Source organism: Entelurus aequoreus, linkage group LG03 (genome assembly GCF_033978785.1).
Source record: "Entelurus aequoreus isolate RoL-2023_Sb linkage group LG03, RoL_Eaeq_v1.1, whole genome shotgun sequence".
NCBI lineage: Eukaryota > Metazoa > Chordata > Actinopteri > Syngnathiformes > Syngnathidae > Entelurus > Entelurus aequoreus.
In genome coordinates, this window is record NC_084733.1 from 76,618,789 (window position 1) to 76,645,649 (window position 26,861).

The window sequence follows — 26,861 nt, forward strand, 5'->3', positions numbered from 1 at the left end:
GACTGAAGAGAGAGAGGCAGAGGCGTGCGGGCGTGTTCAGGGGTCAAAAGGCGTGCCTGTTGGGGGGTCTGTTGGTGATTCTCCGGGTGGAGGTGTCATTGATGTCAAATTTAATATATTTTTTTCCTAATATTTTCGCGATCAAACGGTAGGGTCCCAAAGATCGACTGGTCAATCGCAATCGACGGGTTGGCGACCCCTGATGTAGCGTAATACTGCAGGCACAGCAACGGGATAGTTTATAGTTAGTATGTGTGTTAGTTTTTGTGACGTCTAGTAGGGCTGTAGCTATCGATTATTTTAGTAATCAAATAATCTATCGATTAATTTGTTTGTGTAATTGGATAAACACACTTTATGGCTTCAATAAATATTTTAGGGAAAATAGTTTAAATAAACAAATATTTTTCGATGACCTTTTTATCCCTTTTTCTTGTAAATGCACATCATCAACATTGACCCCAAAAGCTGCTTAGGTGCATTTTCATAGGGCACAAGTCACAAGACATACTTTTTTAGATCTCTTGCAGTCTCTCTGTACATGAAATGAAATTATAGCTTTTTAGTGTTGTCCATAGTTTCATCCATTACCTCCATAGCTCTCTGTGGGTGGCTTCTCCTACAACCCAGCTTTGCTCTGTAGGTTGATTAGGACCATGTGTTTCCATTGCTGGTCAGCCGTGTGGGGACATGCGGGACAGGTGGAAGTCAGTAGGAGTTCCTTGCTGCTAAAGCTTCACTCATGTTTAACTATACATATTCACAGTTTAATCCCATAATTAGTACCACCATGTGAGTTTGTCAATGTGATGCCTTTGTTTTTATGTCAAGATGTCATTCTGGTCATGTGTGACAGAGGGTGTGTGTTGGATGGGAGTAAAGCATGGGGTGTCCCAGCTGTATGAATCAGTTGGTGGATTGCGGATGACCGTTGGTGTGCACCTGGGTGGGATCAGGTCTATCGGAGCAAACAAGGCTTCCAAAAATGCTGCTTGTGTTAGCGGCTTAATAAGAACAGCTACAAGGGAGTGTACTCCAGTTATTTCAGTCAAACCTGACAGGCATCCCAAAAGCTGCTCCTGGAAGCAGGACACACATTAAACAGCTACACTTCACGCCGAGCACGCTAAAGCAAATCACAAAGTGAATTATGTAATAAGGAAGCGCTTCCAAGGTAATGCTTAGTTTTTGCAAATAGGGTGTGCTAGATTTCCGAAGCTTGGCAAAGCTTCTTTTCGAACACAGCGAACGTTTCTAATTCTCTCGGTTTACTTGTTATATGATTACAAGAATTATGCCTGTTATTCCTTTTTGACAGATCCTAATGCTACTCCAAAACTGTTTAATTACAATTTGTTTAACGTGAATGTGCTGTCCTTTCCTTGACCCCCATCAATGACAGGTACAATGGCTCTCTGCCCAATGGAGATCGCGGTAGACGGAAAAGCAGATTTGCGCTATACAAGAGGACCAAAGCCAACGGTGTTAAGCCAAGCACAGTGCACATCCTCAACACACCCCAAGACAGCAAGGTGAGACACCAGTGAGATCTGCTTTGGTTTAAGTCCTTAAGTAGTCCCATGTGTATGCACTTTTGCTCACTGACTAGTATAGAATGTGTATTGTGGCTTTCATATTGTTTGCAGACCTCGATGTTGACATTTCCAGTAGCCTAACACTCGTTCTTTGCCAGGCCTCATAGCTTATATTTTCTCCTAAGAGGCTGCCAGAAACTGCCTGGTCCAGTAGAACATGTTGGGTCTCCTGCATTCCTGCCTTTGGTCTCTGAACAGCACTGCTAAAAACAACAGAGGAATTGCTTACCTTTGCACCTCATGGAGGCCAATATTTTAGCTTGTTGGTAGTTAAGCTCCCTGGCCAAAAGCCCACAGGCTCATGTTACTCTCACCATGTGGAACTCGACTCTTACGGTTTTGTTCTGCTAGTTGCTTCTCTCATTGTCTTTTTTTGAACAGTAAGAAAAATGTTAACATTCACCTTAACGCCACCTCCTCTTTTGCGTCCCTGCCACACACGCTGCTACCAGCCGAACTCAGAACCATGAGGGTGAGCTGGGCAGGAAGTTGTCACAGTTGGCTGACCTTCGACTCCAAGCCCTACACAAGGGTCCAAAATAGCCCAAAAGAAATAAGTAGCATGTTAAACTTTATTTTAAGGGAAGCCTTATTAGAGAGGAGCAGAAAGAAGCTGAGAGAAGTGAGCCTTATTTACTTTTCCACAGAAGTCTCCTAGCCCACTCTCGGTACATTTAAATAAGTAAAACTATTGCATAATTTGGCTTGAGACTCGCTTTTAAAAACATGTGTAAACACCTTTGAATTAGTTTGTTTCTCACTTTAAAAAAATTTGTTTTAACATACCTGTATTGTGCATCTGAAAACCTGTTCCCTTTTGCACGTCAACACTTCGATCGACCTATCATAGGAGCAGGCTTCCTACGCATGAGCCAGTCTCTGTGGAAGACCACGGTGCAGCGCTTACTAATATAACTAAATTCACAAGCAAAGAAGATGAGGGCTGTTTATACCCGCAAGGATGCAAGTTGAAAAATACATAACCTAAAATCAATCAATCAATCAATCAATGTTTATTTATATAGCCCTAAATCACTAGTGTCTCAAAGGGCTGTACAAGCCACAACGACATCCTCGGTGTCGAGTGGGTCTGATATAATATTGTGAAAGTCCAACACATCAGCGAAAGTCCAGTCCATGGTGGGGCCAGCGGGAACCATCCCGAGTGGAGACGGGTCAGCAGCGTAGAGATGTCCCCATCTGATGGACAGGCTAGCGGTCCACCCCGGAGCAGAGTAGAAAAGAAAAGAAAAGAAACGGCAGATCAACTGGTCTAAAAAGGGAGTCTATTTAAAGGCTAGAGTATACAAATGAGTTTTAAGATGAGACTTAAATGCTTCTACTGAGGTAGCATCTCTAACTTTTACCGGGAGGGCATTCCATAGTATTGGAGCCCGAATAGAAAACGCTCTATAGCCCGCAGACTTTTTTTGGGCTCTGGGAATCACTAATAAGCCGGAGTTCTTTGAACGCAGATTTCTTGCCGGGACATATGGTACAATACAATCAGCAAGATAGGCAGGAGCTTGACCGTGTAGTATTTTATACGTAAGTAGTAAAACCTTAAAGTCGCATCTTAGGTGCACAGGAAGCCAGTGCAAGTGAGCCAGTATAGGCGTAATATGATCAAACTTTCTTGTTTTTGTCAAAAGTCTAGCAGCCGCATTTTGTACCATCTGTAATCTTTTAATGCTAGACATAGGGAGGCCCGAAAATAATACGTTACAGTAATCGAGACGAGATGTAACGAACGCATGGATAATGATCTCAGCATCGCTTGTGGACAAAATGGAACGAATTTTAGCGATATTACGGAGATGAAAGAAGGCCGTTATAGTAACACTCTTAATGTGTGACTCAAACGAGAGAGTTGGGTCGAAGATAATACCCAGATTCTTTACCGAGTCGCCTTGTTTAATTGTTTGGTTGTCAAATGTTAAGGTGGTATTATTAAATAGATGTTGGTGTTGAGCAGGACCGATAATCAGCATTTCCGTTTTCTTAGCGTTGAGTTGCAAAAAGTTAGCGGACATCCATTGTTTAATTTCATTAAGACACGCCTCCAGCTGACTACAATCCGGCGTGTTGGTCAGCTTTAGGGGCATGTAGAGTTGGGTGTCATCAGCATAGCAGTGAAAGCTAACACCGTATTTGCGTATAATGTCACCTAGCGGCAGCATGTAAATACTAAAGAGTGCAGGGCCAAGAACTGAACCCTGGGGAACTCCGCACGTTACCTTAACATAGTCCGAGGTCACATTGTTATGGGAGACACACTGCATCCTGTCAGTAAGATAAGAGTTAAACCAAGACAAGGCTAAGTCTGACATCCCAATACGCGTTTTGATACGCTCTAATAAAATATTATGATCAACAGTATCGAAAGCGGCGCTAAGATCAAGAAGCAGCAACATAGATGAAGCATCAGAATCCATCGTCAGCAATAGATCATTAGTCATTTTTGCGAGGGCTGTCTCCGTAGAGTGATTTGCCCTGAAACCGGATTGAAAAGGTTCACAGAGATTGTTAGTCACTAAGTGTTCATTTAGCTGCTGTGCGACAATTTTTTCGAGAATTTTCGAGATAAACGGTAGGTGGGACACCGGCCGGTAGTTCACCATGAGGTCAGGATCGAGGTTAGGTCTTTTGAGTAGAGGATGAATAACCGCTTTTTTGAATGCTAGAGGAACAGTACCAGAGGAAAGTGATAGGTTTATAATATTTAACACTGATGGACCTAATAAAACAAAAAGCTCCTTGATAAGTTTCCCAGGAATTGGGTCAAGTAAACATGTTGTTTGTTTTGTCCCATTTACACATTTTAACAATTCCTCCAATGTTATTTCATCAAAGAGAGAGAAACTATTTTGGAGGGCAATGTCCGTCGTATATACAGTCATATTTGTGTTAATAGAACCCAGTTGTGGCTGGGATGCATTGTCTTTAATCTCTTTTCTGATGAGTTCAATTTTCTTATTAAAGAAATTCATAAAGTCATCTGCTGAGTGGGTGGAGCTACTGGGAGGAGTCCCTTGTTGGGTTAGCGATGCTACTGTACTAAACAAAAATTTAGGATCATTTTTGTTGAGGTGGATGAGATTTGAGTAATATTTAGCTTTAGCTGAGGTAAGCATGCGTTTATAAGTTATTAAACTATCACTCCATGCTTGATGGAAAACCTCAAGTTTAGTCGCACGCCATTTGCGTTCCAGCTTTCTACATGATAATTTCTGGGCTTTAGTTTCTTCTGTAAACCATGGGGTACGCCTTTTAGGGGCCCTTTTTAGCTTTAGCGGTGCTACAATATCAATGGTGTCGCGCAGGGCGTCGTTAAAGTTGTTAGTGAGGTTATCAATAGAGCCCACATAATTTGGGAAAGGTGCCATTACTGAAGGCAGTAGGTCAGTAAGAGTCGTCGTTGTGGCAGTATTAATGTTGCGGCTGCTATAGTAGTTATTATTATTATTATTAGTTTGTTGACAATGAGTCCGAACTTCGAATTTTATAAGGTAATGATCGGACATTACTTTAGTGTACGGGAGTATCGTAACTTTAGAGGTGGTGACACCCCTGACAAGCACTAGATCTATCGTATTACCGTTGCGATGCGTGGGTTCATTTATTATTTGTGTAAGACCACAGCTATCAATTATAGTCTGGAGCGCCACGCATGGAGGGTCCGATGGGGTATTCATATGGATGTTAAAGTCTCCCATTATGATTATATTGTCGGCGTGCGTCACTAGATCAGCAACGAACTCTGAAAATTCATTGATAAAGTCCGAATAGGGCCCAGGGGGGCGGTAGATGACAGCCAGGTGGAGAGGCAGCGGTGTGACAAACCTCATAGTGAGCACCTCAAACGAGTTATATTTATTATTTAGGTCCGAGGTAAGGCTAACGTTTTTGTTGTATATTAGTGCAACACCCCCACCCCTTTTAATGGGGCGGGCAATATGCGTTCCCGCATAGCCAGGAGGAGACGCCTCACCCAGCGCAAAAAATTCGTCTGGTTTGAGCCAGGTCTCGGCTAAACCAACGACATCAAGATTGTTGTCTCTGATGACTTCATTAACTAATAACGTTTTGGAAGACAATGACCTTATGTTTAAAAAGCCCATATTATAGGTAGTGGGCTGTTTTGAGGAGTTTTTGTTGAAAGTATCCGTAGTAGCAATATTAATAATGTTACGTTTATTATGCATAGTGCACTTTAAATAATTTCGACCATATCTAGGAATTGATATGACAGGAATTTTTAGATTGTTTGCCACCTCAGTAAAATGCATGTCCACCTCTGACGCAGAAAAAACATTATGTGAGTTGTATATTATTCTAGAAGAATTGCTATGTGTGCAGGGATTATCCAGCCTGGCGCTGGCTAGTTCTAGCTTAACAGACTCCTTATTAGCGCTTCTTTGTGGATTAGCATTTAGCTTTTTCGTTAGCCCCGCTAACAACAAAGCATTTAGCTTTGTTGTTAGCCCCGCCCGACACCCCCGCTTCTGCTTCCGAGCGCACCGCTTACGTCTCTTTCGCTGACCGTCTCCGCTGGTAGTCGACGCCGCTGCTTCAAAGGCCACTGCTGGATGTAGCTCGCGAAGAATTCCCAAGCTAGCGAGCAGGTCCATCGTACACGCATCTATCAGCCCAAAATGGCCCGATCTCTCCACATCCAGAATTGTAAGTCGGTCGTAAGTGATCACGGAGTGAACACGCTGTGAGCCAGCCATGAAATTGACTGAATTGAGGGGTATTTTTGTCCTCACTTCCAGGAGCGCTCGCACGAAGCCGCTGCTCTGAAGCGCAGCCATCTTGGAACTTGGAAAATAAATAACAATCATGGTTTTCCCCATATTGCCAATATATATGTGACGGTGGGGGCGGGGCTAGGGGTGTGGTGGGGATGTGTTCAACATGTCATATTTAATATGTCATGAATAATTTATATAGCAATTATGCATATATTTTCTTTAAAAAGGCCAAACAAATGTTTTACATACAGTACAGGCCAAAAGATTGGGCACACCTTCTCATTTCAATGCGTTTTCTTTATTTTCATGACTATTTACATTGTAGATTGTCACTGAAGGCATCAAAACTATGACACCTGTGAAGTGAAAACCCTTTCAGGTGACTACCTCTTGAAGCTCATCGAGAGAATGCCAATAATGTGCAAAACAGTAATCAGAGCAAAGGGTGGCTATTTTGAAGAAACTAGAATATTAAACATGTTTCCAGTTATTTCACCTTTTTTTGTTAAGCACATAACTCCACATGTGTTCATTCATAGTTTTGATGCCTTCAGTGACAATCTACAATGTAAATAGTCATGAAAATAAAGAAAATGCATTGAATGAGAAGGTGTGTCCAAACTTTTGGCCAAAACTGTATATTTAAAAAAAACATGTGTTAATGTTAACGTATATTTTTCTTATATTGTTTTACGCTATTTTTCAATTGATGCTGCTTATTGTGAAATGAAACACTGGCTACACCATACGTTGCCCCCCTTATTGTTGAAATTTAGTTTGCCAAATATGTAAAGAGTTATTTGAATTATAGATGGGGGAAAAATACTTTAAGTGGTTTATTCATATTCTCCACAATGAAGTCACTGAAAAACTAAGTACCGGTACACAAAGGAATGTACATCAATTTACGCATGAAGTGCACTTACATGTAGGAATCACATTAAATGAATTATACAGTTTGGAATAAACTGAAAAAAGCAATATAGTTATACAGGAGGAAGGCTGGCTCTAATGCTGCTAGCTTAATGCTAATGTAAACCGGACCAGCTCATTGACAGGCTAGTGAAAATTAGCAGGTCCAATCACAGGGCAAATATAGACAATCATTCACAGTCACATTCATAGATTTACAATTTAGATTCCAGTTACTTTACTGTTGGTAGTAATGTCGAAATTAGGGTTCATGGACTTGAACAAGAAATGCATTAATTAACTTGAAATACCTTTCTCTTGAACTTTCTGTCTTGGCTTTATGCCGAGTGCCAACTCCATTTTAGGGTCGATCAGGTGTCCGAACAGTTGTAGCGCTTATGCAGAGAGGCGATTTGGATGTGTGTTTTTCAAAATAAAGCAGAGGAACAATTTTATGATATTTGAATAGAGGTGGGAATCTTTGGGCACCTCATAATTCGATTATGATTCAGGAGCTACGATTCAATTAAAAATTGACTATTGATGCATCTTTAATTTATGTATAATTATGCAGTTTTACTTTTTGTTTCACTAAACAAGCATTTATCACTTGCACCTTTAGCAAAAAACAACTCATTTGGAGTAAGAAACCTTTAAATACATTCCCACATGTATTATATTTAAGAAAATGTGTGCAAAACTGTACCATAAGTGCTAGGGCTGTGAATCTTTGGGTGTCCCACGATTCGATTCAATATCGATTCTTGGGGTCACGATTCGATTCAAAATCGATTTTTTTTCAATTCAACACAATTCTCGATTCAAAAACGATTTTTTTCCCGATTCAAGATGATTCTCTATTCATTCAATACATAGGATTTCAGCAGGATCTATCCCAGTCTGCAGACATGCAAGCAGAGTAGTAGATTTTTGTAAAAAGCTTTTATAATTGTAAAGGACAATGTTTTATCAACTGATTGCAATAATGTAAATTTGTTTTAACTGTTAAATGAACCAAAAATATGACTTATTTTATCTTTGTGAAAATATGGGACACAGTGTGTTGTCAAGCTTATGAGATGCGATGCAAGTGTAAGCCACTGTGACACTATTGTTCTTTTTTTTTCTTTTTTTTTTTTATAAATGTCTAATGATAATGTTAATGAGGGATTTTTAATCACTGCTATGTTGAAATTGTAACTAATATTGATACTGTTGTTGATAATCATTTTTGTTTCACTACTTTTGGTTTGTTCTGTGTCGTGTTTGTGTCTCCTCTCAATTGCTCTGTTTATTGCAGTTCTGAGTGTTGCTGGGTCGGGTTTGGTTTTGGAATTGGATTGCATTGTTATGGTATTGCTGTGTATTGTTTTGTTGGATTGATTAATTAATAAAAAATGTTACTTTTTTCTTAAAAATCAAAAAAAAAAAAAAAAAATTTCTTAAAAATGAGAATTGATTCTGAATCGCACAACGTGAGAATTGCAATTCGAATTCGAATCGATTTTTTCCCACACCCCTAATAAGTGCCTAATAATAAAGGAACTCTCATTGAGGTGGCTAGCTGCAGTCAGCCAAATATTAGAACTGTCTGCATTACTTTATTTACAATAAAAAAATTGATTATCAATTATTAAAATGTACTAATGGATTCTATATTTGTCCATGTCCGAATTGCGATGCATCTAAAATTATTACCCCCACCTCTACATTTGAATGTTTGAGAAGTTATGGTAATTATTGCTAATAGTGTGTAAACAATAGACTATATACAGCAGGGGTAGGGAACCTATGGCTCTAGAGCCAGATGTGGCTCTTTTGATGACTGCATCTGGCTCTCAGATATATCTTACCTGACATTGCTTAACACGATAAGTAATGAATAATTCCGCTGATAATCACAGTGTTAAAAATAACCACATATCAACCAGACTACAAAGCCATCAGCAAAACCATGCAGCACCAGAAGTCTCATTAATGATAAGAAGTATTTTATTTATTATTGGTTAGCTTCAGAATAACACTGTTATTAAAAATAATAAGAAACTTATTAGACTCTAAAAATGTTGGTTTTACTTAAAAATGCACACATTTAGTTGTATTCAGTGTTAACATTTTTTATACGGCTCTTACGGAAGTACATTTTAAAATATTTGGCTTTCATGGCTCTCTCAGCCAAAAAGGTTCCCGACCCCTGATATACAGTATGTCCATTCATACAATATATTACTTAAATTTCAAAACAGAATAATGTGAGTTTTTTGTTTGTGATTATTCAAAAACAACTATAACAGCGGTAGAAAGCATAAAGGTTATGTTAACACCACAGGTCAGTTCCAATTTGTTTTGCCTGTATGTGACATGTACAGTATCTGATTTTTTCACATCAATGCAAACCGTACGCTCAATCAGACCCAGGCTTCTTTCATATGTGAATGAATATAAATCAGAAATGTATCGGAATGATCAGGTCACATTCATCTGACCAATACATCGTTATTTTGAAATAGTAGGGCGAGAAGCCCTGGGGGTGTGCTGCCGGGGTTGGCGGGGCGTGTGTGACCCCAGGGAACATGCTTTATCAGTATCATGCTTCAAAGCCGGCTTGGAAAAGCTGTGCACTACAAAACGTGCTCATTGTAGTCATTAATCCCGACCTCATTTTGAATAAAAATAAAATCAGGACTAATTTTTTAAATTAAATATTGTTTTGTAAGTTGAAGTGTTTTATATATTGTGCTTCTAAGTTAATTTTGCTGATCAGTTTGAATGTATCATTGTTTGAGTTAATTACATTTTTAAGTATCAAATTGTTCAAGTACCCGGTAGGTCAAAGTTTAAAGTTTAAAAAAGGAATATTTTTTTAATTTCAGGCAAATTTAAACCAAATTGAGCTTTAAATCTTTTCAGTTACAGACTATTAACATTATTTGTTGTAAGGTGATCTATGTTTTACTGTTTTCTTTAATGTTAAGGATACAATGTTCTGCAGAGGTGTACTTTTAACAATTTTATAGACAAATACTATTTATAGTGGGTAGTAAGGGGGGGCGGCATAACAGAAAATAATTGAGAAGCACTGTCTTAAGGTGACCGATATCACAATTTTTCGCCAAAACAGACCAGCGCAAAATTAAATGGTGGGCAAAGAAGCAGAAAGCGGTCAGTGGTGAAAAGATTGTTTTAGAAGTGATTAAAATATACTTAGGTCAATGTCCCACTGCTCTGCCTCCTCACCCACACGCTCCCTCGTACAAACAATTGTTTCGCTGCCACAGAAACTATTATAGCTAACATTCTTGCCCTCTTCCTTAATCTCCTACGTGACATAAAAAATGTTTACTCCAGTTGCAAAAATCCCTTGAAATTCTCACAAATGGGACACGACTGACACCAACATGAATTGGGGCGGTGTTTACTAGGGGTGTGGGAAAAAATCGATTCGAATTCAAATCGCCATTCTCACGTTGTACAGTATCGATTCTCATTTTTCAAAAATCGAATTTTTTATTATTATTTTTTTTATTAATCAATCCAACAAAACAATACACAACAATACCATAATAATGCAATCCAATTCCAAAACCAAACCCGACCCAGCAACACTCAGAATAGCAATAAACGGAGCAATTGAGAGGAGACACAAATATGACACAGAACAATCCAAAAATAGTGAAACAAAAATGAATATTATCAACAACAGTATCAATATTAGTAACAATTTCAACATAGCAGTGATTAAAAATACCTCATTGACATTATCATTAGACATTTATAAAAAAAAAGAACAATAGTGGCTTACACTTGCATCGCATCTCATAAGCTTGACAGCACACTGTGTCCAATATTTTCACAAAGATAAAATAAGTCATACTTTTGGTTCATTTAATAGTTAAAACAAATTTACATTATTGCAATCAGTTGATAAAACATTGTCCTTTACAATTATAAAAGCTTTTTACAAAAATCTACTACTCTGCTTGCATGTCAGCAGACTGGGGTAGATCCTGCTGAAATCCTATGTATTGAATGAATAGAGAATTGTTTTGAATCGGAAAAATATTGTTTTTGAATCGAGAATCGCGTTGAATCAAAAAAATTGATTTATAATCGAATCGTGACCCCAAGAATCGATATTGAATCGAATTGTGGGACACCCAAAGGTCGCAGCCCTAGTGTTTACTATCGTAAACACCACGTCACGTTTTGTGTGAATATGCTTCAGTTTAATGACGCATTCCGTTTTATTTAGACATACAATGAAGTCGCATATTTTAATCTTTTTTTTTGGCAATGTGAACGACTACAGTAAACAGATCGGGTTTAACAAAAATTCCAAAATGGGCATCATACCCTGCGGTGTGAACGTAGCCGTGAAGTATTATGTCTCTCAATAAATGTATTTCAGTGAGGGAGAAAAATATCCTCAGTCAACACAGTTATTCATACTTTATATAGGGACATAAGAATGGAATGTCCATATTAGGGCTTCAGCTTTCAATTATTTTAATGAGTAATTTATCAATATGTTTGTTTTAATTGACTGAATAATTGTATGAACCAAACTTTATAGCCCCATTGCGCATTTCAGGAAAAAATATTTATATAAATAAAGTTTTCTGCATGCCATAACCTCAATTTTTTTGTTTTCTAAAATATGCACATCATCATTTTAATTGAAAGAAAATAAAAAGTATCTGCTGTTTGCCACCAAACATAACAAAACATCCACACACCGCCGCTCTCATGTGCGCTCTATTCCAGAAACCGTGCAGTACTTAAAGTTCCCGGCACTCACTGCAGGCCGGAGTTTATCCTTTTTTATTAGTTCCACTCACTAACTGATTATTCGAAAGGACAGAATATAAATGGAGGCTTTTTTAACGTCCAAAGCAAGGCAGACGTAATTTAAACACACAATAAAATATTACCAACAATTTAATATTACCAACAATAAAATATTACCAACAATTTTACAGGGTGTACCCCACCTTCCGCCCGAATGCAGCTGAGATAGGCTCCAGCACCCCCCGCAATTCCAAAAGGGACAAGTACAAAATGGATGGATGGATGGATGTGGAAAGTTACTGTATGTTATCCGTAAGACCCTCGAGGTTTGTCGCCCCCTAGTGTATGGAAGGCTCGCAGTCTTTGGCCAAAGGTCGAATTAGAGAGCGTGCCTCAAAAGCAGGGGTGGGAAATTAATTTTTACCGGGGGCCGCATGAGCAACCCGAGCACTGCTGGAGGGCCACACTGACTATATTTCAATAAAATGTTGCTCAAATTATTTTTGATATACCGTAAGATTAATAATAATAATAATAATAATAATAATTTCATTTAACTTAACTTTATACAAAAGCAGATTGCTTTTGATGGTTTTATTTTTAACACTGTCTTACACAACACTTCCTGATGTATAATACAATGCAAAAATGTAAATTTCTGTCAGTTTATGCTGCATCCTCTTTAAAAGTCCAACATTTTTCCCCGTCAGATTTGGACAACCATCTGTTGTCACACCTGCCAGCTTGTCCCATTTCAGTCCTAACATGTCCAAACACACATTTACCTATGTGAACAAGTCATTACCTGTGGTTATCTCTTTAATTGACTGCATGGCTGCCAGCTCCTCCGTGATTTGAAAGTCTGCAGTTATCCCACGTAAGAAGATGAGCAGCTGGGCGGTGTCACGTACATTGCTGCTCTCATCCAAAGCCAGCGAAAAACAGTCAAAGTCGGCCGTTCTGTTCTGCAGCTGAAGCTCAGAGTTTCCAGCGATGGTCTCAACCCGCCTCGTTACAGTGCGTCGGGAGAGTGACACATTCTCAAATGTGCCCCTCTTCTCTGGGCATATCAGCGCAACAGAGTCCAATAAGCACTCCTTAATAAACTCTCCGTCAGAAAACGCCTTACTTTTTCTGGCGATTTTGTGAGAAATGACGAAACTTGTCCTGACAGCTGCATCTCTGGGGGTGTGAAATTTGGCAAAAAGTCCTTGTTGGGTTTGCAGTTTTACCATCAACGCATCAGCTTCCCTTGCACATGCTTCATCAGACAGATTCCGGTATTTTTCCTCGTGCTTCGTCGTTCAGTGGCGATTCAAATTATATTCTTTAAACACAGCAACCTGTGTACCACAAATTAAGCACACGGCTTTACCTTTAATTTCTGTAAAGAAATACTTTGCAGTCCATGTCTTGTTGAAAACACGGCATTCGTCATCAACTTTTCTCTTTTTAGCATCTCGGGGGTAACCGTGCATCACTTGTCGCTGTGCACCTTCACTCACAGGTTACACACGGACATACGCCCATAAATAACACTTTTCAAAATAAAAGCAGCACTGTTGTATTGCACGCACGACATAGATGTTTTTTTAAATTTATTTTGTAATTTGTGATTGCTGCTGTTCACATTCACTCACAATCGCGCACGAGCATACGTCCACACGGAAGTAATACAAATAACGCTTTTCAAAACAAAAGCAGCACCGTTGTATTGCACACTCGACATAGATACTTCTTTAAATTTATTTTGTAATTTATGCTTGGCCTCACGTGGGCCGGACAGGGACGCACAAAGGGCCGGATCTGGCCCGCGGGCCGTAGAATGCCAAGGTCTGCTCAAAAGGGACAAGCGGTAGAAAATGGATGGATGTAATCAAGGACTTCAACGACACGTGTGAAAATGAAAGAGACCAATTTACAAATGAAAGTCCATGTAAACGTGTGATGAAGTCACAACAAAGAGCTCCCATGATGCCAGCCTCCTATTCCATTCTTCACCTGTAGTCTTAGTTTTGAATCTTTGCACTAATTTCTGTGCATGAATATTTTGACGGATAAAAAATATCTCTTGCAAGCATTTTATTTGCCGTTGAACAGGTGGAACACCATTTGTTTGTGAGGGAAGCCCACGTGCGATGACAGTTGTTACAACTCGAAAGTGGTGGCACGTTGACCCACTTTCTCCCTCTTCTGCTCCTGCACATGATAAAGAGGGGGTTGGTTGTTTGGGGTGAGGGGGAGGATTTGCAGATTAGAGCAGGATGATAGTTGCATGTGGTAACATGTCAGTGGGAGCCGAGTGCATCCAAGCTGCACAGAGGCAGTGCTGAGGGTTGCCGAGCTAGTGCTAACTGACGCCAGTGGGCGGTTTATTGTCCCTGTTGTTGCAGTGTTACCTTGCACACATTTCTCGCCTCTTCCTCCACATACTTCTGCTCCAGACCTTTTGTCATGAAGAGAACTAGACGCCAAGAAGTGCAGCAATGTATCGTTGGGTTTGTTGTTCCCTTCAGTCGTAACTTGACGCCTGAAACAACGCTATGATTGTGTAAGAAGTTATTGTTTGCAAACCTTAAGCACATAAACATTGAAGCTTGTTTCCTAACTTTACAATGAATGCACAACCTTGCTGTTAGATGCAGTAACTTTTTTGGTGGTAAGTTGTTTTTTTATGTTTTATGTTTTAGGCCGTGAACTCTAAAGGCCAACACAGCATCTCATACACGCTGTCTCGGAACCACACAGTGGTGGTGGAGTACAGCTATGATAAAGACACGGACATGTTTCAGGTAAAAAAAAACATTTCTGTAAGATTTTTGCAGTTTTTTAAATAGTCTTTGACAGTGTTTTAAACAAAATTACATGTGCATTTCAGAGCACATTGAGGGAATGATGAGGAACACAAAAATGCATGTATCAATGAATTACGGAAATAGTCAAATGGATTATCAAGACCAGATAATTAGAATAGCACTTACGTATTTGTATTGTGTGTGCACTAAGTTGGAAGACAAATATTTTCATTTCAAAATAAAATATTTTAATATATATTGAATACTTTTTGACAGCTGTTAACTGCCCCCACAATGAATCCACAACCCATTTTTAATCTACATTGACCGAATGATGACCATCCATGTTTATTGTATGTGTTTAATAAAACACATAGTCAAATAAACAATAACACAGCATGTGTTCCAGGAAAGCGTTGAATATAAAAAAGAACAAATGAAAAATGGGCGTAATTTTCCATTGCTAATTTGCCATATTTTTCTCTCGAAATATTCAGTTTATGAATGTATGATTACAGAAAATACAACCGGTATGCCCTTATACTTATGCTGCTGCATAAATGCTATGAAAAAAGTGCATGTCCGCCCTTTTTGCTCACCACACAGCAGCATGAATATGTGTCCAATAAAATGTCACAAAATCCCCCAAATTGGGTGAAAAGTTCAACATACATATATAACTACTACATTAGATTAGTTAATTCTTCCATGTCTTGTGTTTTTTTTTTTTGTGCTTGTTTCAAATAGATTGGCCGTTCCACGGAGAGTCCCATCGACTTTGTGGTGACAGACACCATAGCGGGAGGCCAAGAGGGCGAGGAGACTCCCATCACACAGAGCACCATCTCACGTTTTGCCTGTCGGGTCGTCTGTGAGCGCAACCCTCCTTATACGGCTCGTATCTACGCAGCCGGGTTTGACTCTTCCAAGAATATTTTCCTTGGGGTAATTACTTGTTAGAGTACTCTCAAAGATAAATATGTAGTGTGTACTTGCCAATGAATTTGCGCTAATGAAAATTTAGTAAGATTTTTTATAACCTTAATAATCTTCCTGTATGAACTGTGTGCAATTCAAAACAATAAGTCATGCAAAAACAGATGGATTGTATACACTGAAAACTCCATATTTTGCCTTTTACAATGACTTTTACAGCTGAAAATACATACTATATTCATTAAATTCAACTGGAAAATTGAATCTAATCAATCAAATGTATTTGAAGTAGTAAAGTGCAAATACAATGCTTGATTTCATAGATAAAGCCAGTACAATAGTTCGCATTAGGGCCGCACGATTAATCGTCATCGAATCGACATTGAGGTTTTAATTAGTGTGATAACGTGACCGCAATTTTTTTCTTTGCCGTCACCAGCATTTGAGTGACAGACATGTTTGGCATACAGAACTGTTGAGGCTGGCATTTGTTCGCCTCTTGCTTCAAACAGGGGAAAGAGTCTGCATCGTTATAAGCACCTGAGTGTGTTTATTTAACAGTAAAATTACCTGAACGCAGTGAGCCCTTTTTTCAGTCATCAACAGTCTTTGTCTCTGTGGGCGCAGAGCGAGACCACCAGCATTACACACATAGGAAGCACAGACAGACAGCCTCTTTACTTGCGATTGCAAGTGAGGAGAAAATATGATTAAAAAGCCAAATGTCCTGTTGTGGTAATATTTCAGCTTCAAATCAGATGGGCAAAATGAGCCCATCAACACGGACGAACGAGCGAGAATGCCGTGATCACGTGATGCAACAATCAAAAAGACAACGTCCGACCTAGTTTTTCAAACTGGAAGACAATGCACTTTAACATTTTTGCTTACAGAAATGAGAGTCCATTTTTTTTGTTTGTTTGTTTAATTATTTAGGATAACAAATATATTTACCTTTCAATTACAGTACAGTGGTGAAAAATCCTACAGTAATGGGAAAAATTATACCCTTTTAAATGGTTGCTTGCATTATTAATATGTATTATAATTACACTATAAACACTGTATAGTTTTTGTCGGTTATTTCTTCAGTTTAAGAGATGTAGACAAAAGCTCGGAGTCTGTCTACATGAAGTCAAATATTTTTTAAAGTAAGTTATTGCATTTTGTTCTAGTGTGTGGCATCTTGAAACAAGAATGTTGAATGACAGTCCAGAAGTAACATCTTCCTTCACTCTTTATTTTTGCAGTTCTAATGCAATTTTATGTATAAAATTATAAAAATCTCAAATCGAATCTTAATTACAATTTTGGACAGAAAAAGCACAATTACGTTTAGTTTAATTTTTTTTCAAAATCGTGCAGCTCCAGTTTACATGGGCTATGCTTCCTCCTTGCTCCCAGGAAAAAGCTGCAAAATGGAAGAACCCTGATGGTCACATGGATGGCCTGACTACCAATGGTGTGCTGGTGATGCACCCCAAAGGTGGCTTCACAGAGGAATCCAAGCCCGGCGTATGGCGAGAGATTTCAGTGTGTGGGGATGTTTACACCCTGAGAGAGACACGCTCTGCACAGACTCCAGGCAAACTGGTTAGTGGCTGCTACACATTGACACTGAGCTTAGTGATTCTTTAAAGCACTCTAAGGGATAGTCTCAAACCTCATCAATATAGTGTTTTTACTTAAATAGTATTTTCCGCCCTGATGGACAACAAGGTTTGTGCAAAATTCCAAGTTGGAATTTCAATTGAATTGACTCCACCTCGCAGGATGTTGAATTGGAAACATAGGAAATGAAATTAATTACAAAATCAAATAAATTCCTTATAGCCAAGTAACAGGAAGACGTTGTCATGTTTAACAAAAGTTTTGGCCTCAATACTTGTAATACTTTAAAATTAAACACAAATCCCCTCCATTTTGAACACTTGGATAAAGTAAAGCATTCTAGAAAATGAAGTATTTCCCCACCATACTCCATAATTTGAAAGTAACAATATTTAGGACTTAGTTTTATACCTATGCTATCATTCCAAAACGTAATATGCTAATAGATCCCATTCTAAGAAAATAGCGCTTGGGAACAATATCGATGATTTTTAGTTGTATCAGGGCTGCCAATTTGTGAGAAAACTTAGGAATGAAACTTCATAGCATGCGGTGGAAATGTATTATTGGCATAGTCGTCGGTACCACCACACATCCTATATGTTTATATTATTTTATGTGTCATTCTATTCAAACGTACCAATAGTTTTTGTTTGTGTCCCATTAAAAAATGGGGTCCTGGTATTAAAAGAAGGAGTTACTCTGTAGTACAGTGGCCGACGGGGACAAACACAGCAATTTCCAAAACACACACAAATTCCAAAAACACCTGCAACCATGGTCTTAACTATACCATTGAGGACGCCGAGGTTATGTTCTCTATATACGTATATATATATATTTTTTTATTGTTTACCCTGGACAAGTCGCCACCATATCGCAGGGCCAACACTGCGATGAGGTGGCGAAAATTCATTGTGTTGCTCAAGGTAATATTGTTTATATTGTGCTGGGATACACACATCTCCTCGTTGACCACCAATTTTTGACCTCTGTATTTTGTCAAATTTAAAACGCACACAAACCCCCCAAAACACATGCAATATGGGGGAAACACAACTCATTAATAAGATAGCTAGTTAAAAAAAAATTAACTAAATACAGAAAATGTACCGTTTCACTCCGCAAACTTTCATCTGGAAAGCCTGCTTATGTATTTGAATATTCCACTCCGACCTGGGTGCCATTTTAGGGCTTACTTCCAAGTAGCATGCTAATAAGTAAGTAGGGTCAACTGGGACAAAATTAAATATATTTAAAAATAAGTACTTAATTGTGTCAATTATTTAAAACAATCAAAAAATTGAATCAATAATTAATTAAATCATAACATAATTCAATCATGAAAAATTAATAAATTATTTATCGTTTTACTTTAAAATTAATGGCACATTTAATAACACATGTCTGTATTTAATTAAATTATAATTGATTGACACATTGCTTAAAGATTAATTTATTTAATTTTGTCCCGTTTGGCCCTCCACAGCTACCTTACGGTTTCATCTTACTTTTCCCTGTATTGCATATGTTTACGGGGTTTGTGTGTGTTGTGGAGGTGTCTGCGCGTTTGCCTCTGTCGGCCACCATACTGTAAGCCTTTACAGTACACCCAGGCAAAACAAGGAACATGACAGGACAAAGCATTGCTCATCTTGTGCATGTTTATTCTGTTGAGGTGCTTTCAGCATGAATGTCAGAATCATCTTCTCGCGTCCTGCAATGTCCGCATACAAGACAACTTTGCACCCCACTTTTTTTAATAGGCATAGATGTTCTATGTTTAAGTATGCCAGAAGTCATTGAGGATGACAAAAACAGTCAGTAATTTAGCTTAGAAATACCTGTGTCATTGGAACAATCTGCAATAACGGTGTATCTATGGCCCCTCTTTGATTTGCGCAACCAACTCTTGCTTTTTTCAAAGCTTGTATTGTTAGTCCTGGAATTTCCAGATGACTTACAATAATTAGTGACAATCCTATGCAAAGAATGGAGGGAGAAAGTCCTGTGATCCAGCGTAGCTCAAATAAACTAGCATCATTCAAACATTATAGGATCACAACACAGGCATATTCCTGTCTATCAATCTTTGCAACATCCCTTCAGGAGAGACATTACAACAGTTACTTTTCGGTCAGTTATGCTTTCTGTCTGTCGTCTGAGAATCAAGAAGGAGCATTTGTCACACGCTGCTACTCATCTAGAAATGAAACTGTGAGGTTAAAAAAAAAAATTGTAGGAAATTTCTTTGAAACTGATCATTTCCCTCTTTTTTTGTTAGAAGTGGGTGGTGCCACAAATTTGTTTAGAAAACATTATTACATAATGAGATAAGGCATAATCCATTATGTGCTGATACTGCACCTCCTGACTGGTTTCTTGGTTTTAGATGCTGTGAATTTGAGTCTGAAAGCTCAGTCTTGTCCTGTGTATATAAGATAATGAGGCATCATTGATAAATATAGCAACAGTAGTGATAAGAAAAAGGTGCAAAATGTTGCATGATCTTTTATATACAGATACTGCACCTTATCCATTTTCTTGTGGGGAACTGCACTCTTTTAAAAATGTTGCCGATAGTTCAGAATCATTATGAAAGACATGATGACGGATGTATTTTTTTTTAATGCTTTCTAACTCGTAAATAAAAGTCTGCTCACAGCGGAGCCAATAAGAGGTCCTTTATTCCGGATGAGGTGCGGTGAGGTTCATGGCTGGTGAGGCACTGACTTCATCACAGTCAGATTTACAAACATATGAACCCTAAAGAGTATCTTATTCACCATTTGATTGGCAGCAGTTAACGGGTTATGTTTAAAAGCTCATACCAGCATTCTTCCCTGCTTGGCACTCATAGCATCAAGGGTTGGAATTGGGGGTTAAATCACCAAAAATTATTCCCGGGCATGGCGCCGCTGCTGCCCACTGCTCCCCTCACCTCCCAGGGGGAGAACAAGGGGATGGGTCAAATGCAGAGGACAAATTTCACCACACCTAGTGTGTGTGTGACAATCATTGGTACTTTAACTTAACTTTAACTTTACACATACAAACTGTAGCACACAAAAAGCACATTTAATAAAAAAAAAACGTTATTATGGTCTTACCTTTACTTATAAATAAAGTCCATGCGCCGCTGTTGTGCTGGATTAATGCACCCCCTGATGGGAGTGTTATCAACTAAAGCCCACACTTAAAGTTTCCACGTGCAAGATTGAATCTATTTAAAAAAGTTATTTAATAAGAAGCCAAAAAGTGCAAAAACAATAATGTTCGTGTTGGAGGAGTTGTGAATGAATGAAGTATGAAATCCGTGCGGCAGTCTGCAGGTGTACCTAATGTTGTGGCCCTGCGGTCATTCACAACTCCTCCAACACGAACATTATTGTTTTTGCACTTTTTGGCTTCTTATTAAATAACTTTTTTAAATAGTGTAACCGAGGGTTTATAAATGTCGCCTATACTGTATGAAACTACAAAATAATAAACCAAAGGCTCCAGTTTACACGAGGACCACTTTATTTACCTTCTTTCAAAAACCTCCGCTCCACTCCGTGTCATTACTTCTGCTATTAGCGCCTTCAAAATAAGAGCGCAAGGCATATACTGTATAACAGCGTATACTAGGAATTTAACATCACAAAGAGGAAAGCCCATAAAAATAGGTTACAATAGATTCAATCTTGCACGTGGAAAGTTTAAGTGTGGGCTTTAGTTGATATAACATTATTTACTATTAAGAATGCACTGAAACATACATTGTGTTTCATAATGATTGAACGATAGACAAAATTCCAAAAAAAGTGCAGTTTCTCCTTAAAAAGTAAAACAAGGGTCCTCTTCTGCCCTTCTGCTGATCCGGCACTTACTTCAAAGGGCATTCTTAAAACCTTATGCTTACGCCAATTGCGTGAGTGTTAGCAGCCCTGGTTTTATACTTTTGTCTAAAATGCTAACAGTTACAATGCCAGCGTGATGGCGCGGCAAGTTATAATATCCATGATTTTTATACCTACAAAACTGACTTATATGCTAACAGTTATCATGTTAGCAAGATGGCACGAAGTAATGATATCCATGACCGTTCCATAACAGAGGTGAACTGCACTTTTTGGGAACTTTGCTTATAATATACAACCCTTATGAGAGACAAGAACACTTTTTTTATGCATTCTAATTTGTAAATAAAAGTCAGCTTACAATGGAGCATGTCTTCATTGCGTCTTTTCTGACCATAAAACCCAAAAATAACCATCCGAAAAGTGCCAACAATACTCCATTTACATTTCATGGACTAAATATTACCTAAGTATTAGTGATATTGTTATTATAATATCTTAACGTTAAGGACCTACATTTAGCGGCGTATTGATCAGAGAGGTAACTGTATTGACATCATAAGCTGGTGAGGTGCTTTCTCGCCTGGAGCTTGTGGAAGTTAATTCTAGATTATAAATCATGCCTCTCACCTTGATAGTGAAATGATGTGGACATAAACTAAGAAGTTGGTACACTTTGACAGCTAACTTAGATCCGAAATGTCGTAAAAGAACCAAAAAGATGCTTCGTTCCCCCCCTTCTTGTTTTTTTGCGAGGATCATGAGTCATTCTTGATCTAAACGGGAATATATCAACATCCTATCAGTCAGCATCCTAATGACAGTAGACAAAAGCGAATGTTGTGGTGTGTTTTTTGAATGAATGCACTGCCGTATGCTTAAAATGAGCAAAATATGTACTCTTTACATGTTATGAATGTGCCCGGTACTACATTAAATATATACTTACATCATGGATATAAAACCTTGATGGAGGTGTTTGGATGTTTTTAAGCGCATTATAGGCAGAATAGAGCAGGCTTTTTCCTCGCATGTTTTTACTAGTTAGATTTAATAAAGAAAAAAAATTGTGTGTGCTTGTCTTACATAGGGGTTGTGAATAATGGGCAAACTTCCAAAAAAAAGTGCAGTTCCCCTTTTAGGATGCTGACAAGCACCAAGTAACAATATCCATGACTTTTAGTGTATACCAAAACAATTTGCTAAAACACCTAGCAGCACAGGTACATAGCATGCTAAATGTCCTGAATGAGTTGAGCATTTTGATTTAGGAACGGTTTGAAATGGTTGTGAAATGTGGGGATTCTGAAATACACCGAAATGATCAATTGGAATTTCATGGAATTCTACATTTACTTCCAATTCGAACGTGAATTCTACTTCCTGTTTCCAAACTCAATTCAAATTCACAGAATGGAGTTGGAATTTGGGAGACATTCTCAATTTAATTTGGAATTTTGGACAAGTACACCATGTCCCAACAAATTGGATTGTACACTTGAATAGACAATATAAATCTGACATCCTAGTGACTAATGGCGTCTGCTAAAGCCGATATCAACCATGCCAGGGTGAACATTAGGGATGGGAATAATAATTACATAATACATTCACTGATCATTACAAATTGATTGTTAATTAATTGTGTGTTAAAGCAATTGAGCCAAATTGGAGTGCACCACTTTGCTGTTGAAAGCCGAGTTGCTGTTGATTTTCCTCCTAGCCGATCAGGCAGCATCTGCACTTCAATCAATCGAGCGTCCCTAGTAAACGCCATTACTTACCTGTACAGTACACATGGCATCTGTAAAGCTGGTGTTTATGGTGGAGTTTTAAGAGAATATGCCGGTAGGGTAAACACAAGTGATACATTAAATAACAAATAGAAATAGAAATAAATAGTAAGAAAAATAAAAAAGGCAGAAATCTTCCTTTTAGTGGGTGACAAAATCCTATAATATATAAAATAAAGAGTTGCAGTAAAAACTTAGTAGTTTGCAGTAAACTGATCTAATTTTAAATGTTTACTTTTTTTTAGTGTCTTAAGAATGAATGTCTACAAATAAAATGAAATAGCTGCCTGGTACTCTCTGCAGTTGAGTAGTTCCTTGTCATTGCCCACTATGTGAGGAAATGTAGATTATGATCATATCGTTAGTAATAGTGCGCTGTTCCTCTTCAGGTGGAGATTGAGAGTAATGTCCTCCAGGACGGCTCGCTGGTGGACTTGTGCGGCGCAACTTTGCTGTGGCGCACGGCTGAAGGCCTTTTTCACACCCCCACCCAAAAGCACCTGGAGGCCCTTCGACAGGAAATCAACGCGGCGCGGCCCCAATGCCCTGTAGGTCTCAACACCCTCGCCTTCCCCAGCATCCAACGCAGCCGCGCCCTCTCCTGCCTGGAGGACAAGCAGCCGTGGGTGTACTTGGCGTGCGGCCACGTGCACGGTTACCACAACTGGGGTCATCGGTCCGAGCAGGAGGCCAACACCCGGCGAGAGTGCCCCATGTGCAGGATGGTGGGCCCCTACGTGCCGCTCTGGCTGGGCTGCGAGCCCGCCTTCTACGTGGACACGGGCGCCCCCACGCACGCCTTCGTGCCGTGCGGACACGTGTGCTCGGAGAAGTCCGTGAAGTACTGGTCGGAGATCCCGCTGCCCCACGGCACCCACGCCTTCCACGCCGCTTGCCCCTTCTGCGCCACCCAGCTCAGCCTGGCTCAGGGCTGCTCCAAGCTCATCTTCCAAGGCCCGGTGGACTGAGCTCCTGGGGCCACTTCAACCACAACATGCTGTGAAATGGACCGTCATTCCCCTCTTGTGGAAAGCTCAGGTGGTTTTTGGATTGGACATGTGAAGCCCTTCCCTTCCAGAACCATCCACTGTTCCAGCTGTCCTGCCAAGCAACCGCTTCAAAGAAGAAAGGCCTGTTGGATTTGACTCTTTTTACTCTTTTTAAACTTGCGCAAGTGGAGGTGAGGTTTTCAAGAGCCAGACAGCTGGACTGTTTGCTCGGAGGCCCTGATGCTCCTTATTTTCTCCTTTAACCCCCAAACAGCATCTTCTAACCCTGTGGAGGTGGCTTTCATTTATTGGCGTGGGATACACAGAATTCAGTGCCTCTAATCCCATGAAGCCGTGAGAACATATTATACCGATATGTAGTTGACGGCAAGAGGAGAGGTAGATTTGCATACGACAGCCCACAAGGATCATATTTGTATCAACAGAAGAGCTATTTTACTACACCTCGCACTGTTTTCTAATGCAAATGTTAATATATTTTCCTGCATAAATAATGTGTGCAGGAATGTTGTGATTGTGCGCGCGTGTGCTGGACCGCCTGTTTCAGTTCACCTCCCTTATGATATCTCAGCCAATGATTGTACCGGATTACAGCCTATTGATGGAACAGATAAGACATACTTGTCTTGTCTACTGTACCCACCCCCCCGTCTGCACTGTTGTTGGCTTCGTCCCGCATTGGCGGCGCTCCAGCCAAGAAACGTGGGTATCGCCTCAGCAGCGTGCAGAGATTATACCAAATATAAGGAGGAGCTATTTTCCCCGCGCCCGCTCACCACGTCTCAAAAGTGGTAAACAATCCCTCAACCCGAACCGCTGCTCTGGCGTGACGTTGACAGCTTTGGATCCCAGTAGCATGCACGGGGGGAATAATGATATTATCTCACATGATGCCAAATTTGTTCTTTTGTGCGACGCGGATGAGTCAAAAACAAAACTCGCCGGATGGAGTGAAAGTGGGGGAAAGAACGGGGACAAACGTGTGTGTTGTTTGTGTGATGTTCGCCTAACAGACTGTGTCCATGTGTAGAAAACATTGGCAGCCGGCTGGAGAATATTCTGCCTTCCTTCACAAACAATACTTCCATTTAGGTTCCAGAAGGGTGGATTGCTGAGGGGCAAATCCACCTCAAAATGTTCTTCCTGTCCTGAAAGAAACTTTGAAAAGTTAGAAAGCACGAGTGGCACAATGTTTCAAAGTCGAGTGGCGGTGCAGAGTCATAAACAGCAGTAGCATTCCTCACTCACACCTTCTTTAAGGAGAGCGTCTCCTCCTGTAGCAGCTGCTTCAAACATTCCTCCTTGGTAAACATGGGTGGGGTCCGCCCCTTCAAGACCCCCCCCCCCCCCTGCAGGAAGTGTGTACACAAGCCATAGGACGCACTGATACTCCTCCCGATGCAAAGAAAAATAAACTATTTTTTTGAAGGTAGCCTCTTTCTGCTTTATTGAGGCCTGATCAGGGCTGTGCACATTACAACAGACAGGCTTGCATGTGTGGTTCATCATTTTCCTCTTGTGTGTGTGTCTATCCGCACCGCCAAAAAGGAATGTACTATCACAGCAGCTCGGAGATAAGAGGCAGCATTTTCTTGATTAGTCACATTCCATGTTGTATCTGCTCTTTTTAGCTCCTATCGGGCACATCTGAAGAGTCACCATAAAGGATTGGATGGTGTGGCCTTTAGTGGCGTGTATTGCCAGCTTGTGCCACAAGGGGGCACTGCTTCCTCAACTATGGGGGAGGTTGGCCTGCAGCAACCAAAAAAAAAACAGCTAAAAAGCAAATATGTGTTTGTATTTAAATATGAGAGGAGAGCTGAGTTTGCTAAATTATAATTTGCATGCTGCTTGAGACAGGTACACATTTTCATGTCGATATTGTGGACATGTGATGACCATCCTGGTTGGAAGGGCACACAATGACGGATTTAAATCCTCAATGTGTCAGTTTAGAGGAGCAGATTAATGCCTGACTTCTTAATTAACGTTTTGTGAGTTGAGGTTGCACGTTAAAACATTCTGAATGACAGCCAGAAGGTGACAGCATGCTAATTTCCAGCATGCTCCCCTGCCTTGAGGCACTGTAATGCAAATATAGTGCAGCACTTCTTCCCAGATGAAGAATCAAGGTTCATGTGCTTCAGTGATGCTGCTGTGCATGATAGCAGTGAGCCCAATTAGCCTCTTTTAGGCTGCTTAACACTCACGACTCTCAGGGTGCATCAATTATTTTACAGTCCTGCAAAATTAAGGCCCAAAACAGTTTGCAGCGTCAAAGCATGACAAATTACATATTTAGAAGTGGTTTCTCTTTTTGAAAAGAATGCAGGGGTGTCAAACCGGTTTTATTGAGGGCCACATAATCATTAAGAATGCTTTGAATATCCTGCTGCATGATCAGATGATTATTATTACAATTTCTGTCAAAATTTAGGGAACAAATCTCAGGCCACTTAAATCAGAGTTACCACATTTACTGGAAATGGTGGTGAGCAGAGGTTTTTCACGTTTTCAACTCATGGGTTTAACTTTTCCACTACAGGGGCCCACTCAAATTTTAGGACTGAATTAGTAATGTTACTTAAAATTGTATTTGTATTATATAATTCTGTTTAACCTACTTACAGTTTACAACCTTGTCAATCACAAATAATATTATTTAGTAACACAAACTTTGGGCTTAAGTCAGGCTGATTAGAAGAATTCTGACCAAATATACTGCATAAGAAGGGACTCCTAAGTAACTGACATAAATACATTTAAATACAATGTTGTTGTGCTAAAACACATAAACTAAATTACTAATGAATAACTGACAATAA

General features: G+C 39.5%; 1 protein-coding gene across 1 annotated transcript in view; it reads left to right on the plus strand.

The window, feature by feature from the left end:
• LOC133646881 (E3 ubiquitin-protein ligase pellino homolog 2-like) overlaps positions 1-24,530 on the plus strand; it is a 38,313-nt gene extending 13,783 nt beyond the window's left edge. Inside the window, exons 2-6 of the mRNA XM_062042763.1 lie at positions 1,403-1,532; positions 14,740-14,841; positions 15,592-15,789; positions 17,185-17,373; positions 23,416-24,530. Of these exons, the coding sequence (XP_061898747.1) occupies positions 1,403-1,532; positions 14,740-14,841; positions 15,592-15,789; positions 17,185-17,373; positions 23,416-23,994 (1,198 nt within the window). The 3' untranslated portion in view covers positions 23,995-24,530. The remainder of the gene's footprint in view (positions 1-1,402; positions 1,533-14,739; positions 14,842-15,591; positions 15,790-17,184; positions 17,374-23,415) is intronic.
• Positions 24,531-26,861: the final 2,331 nt, after the last annotated feature.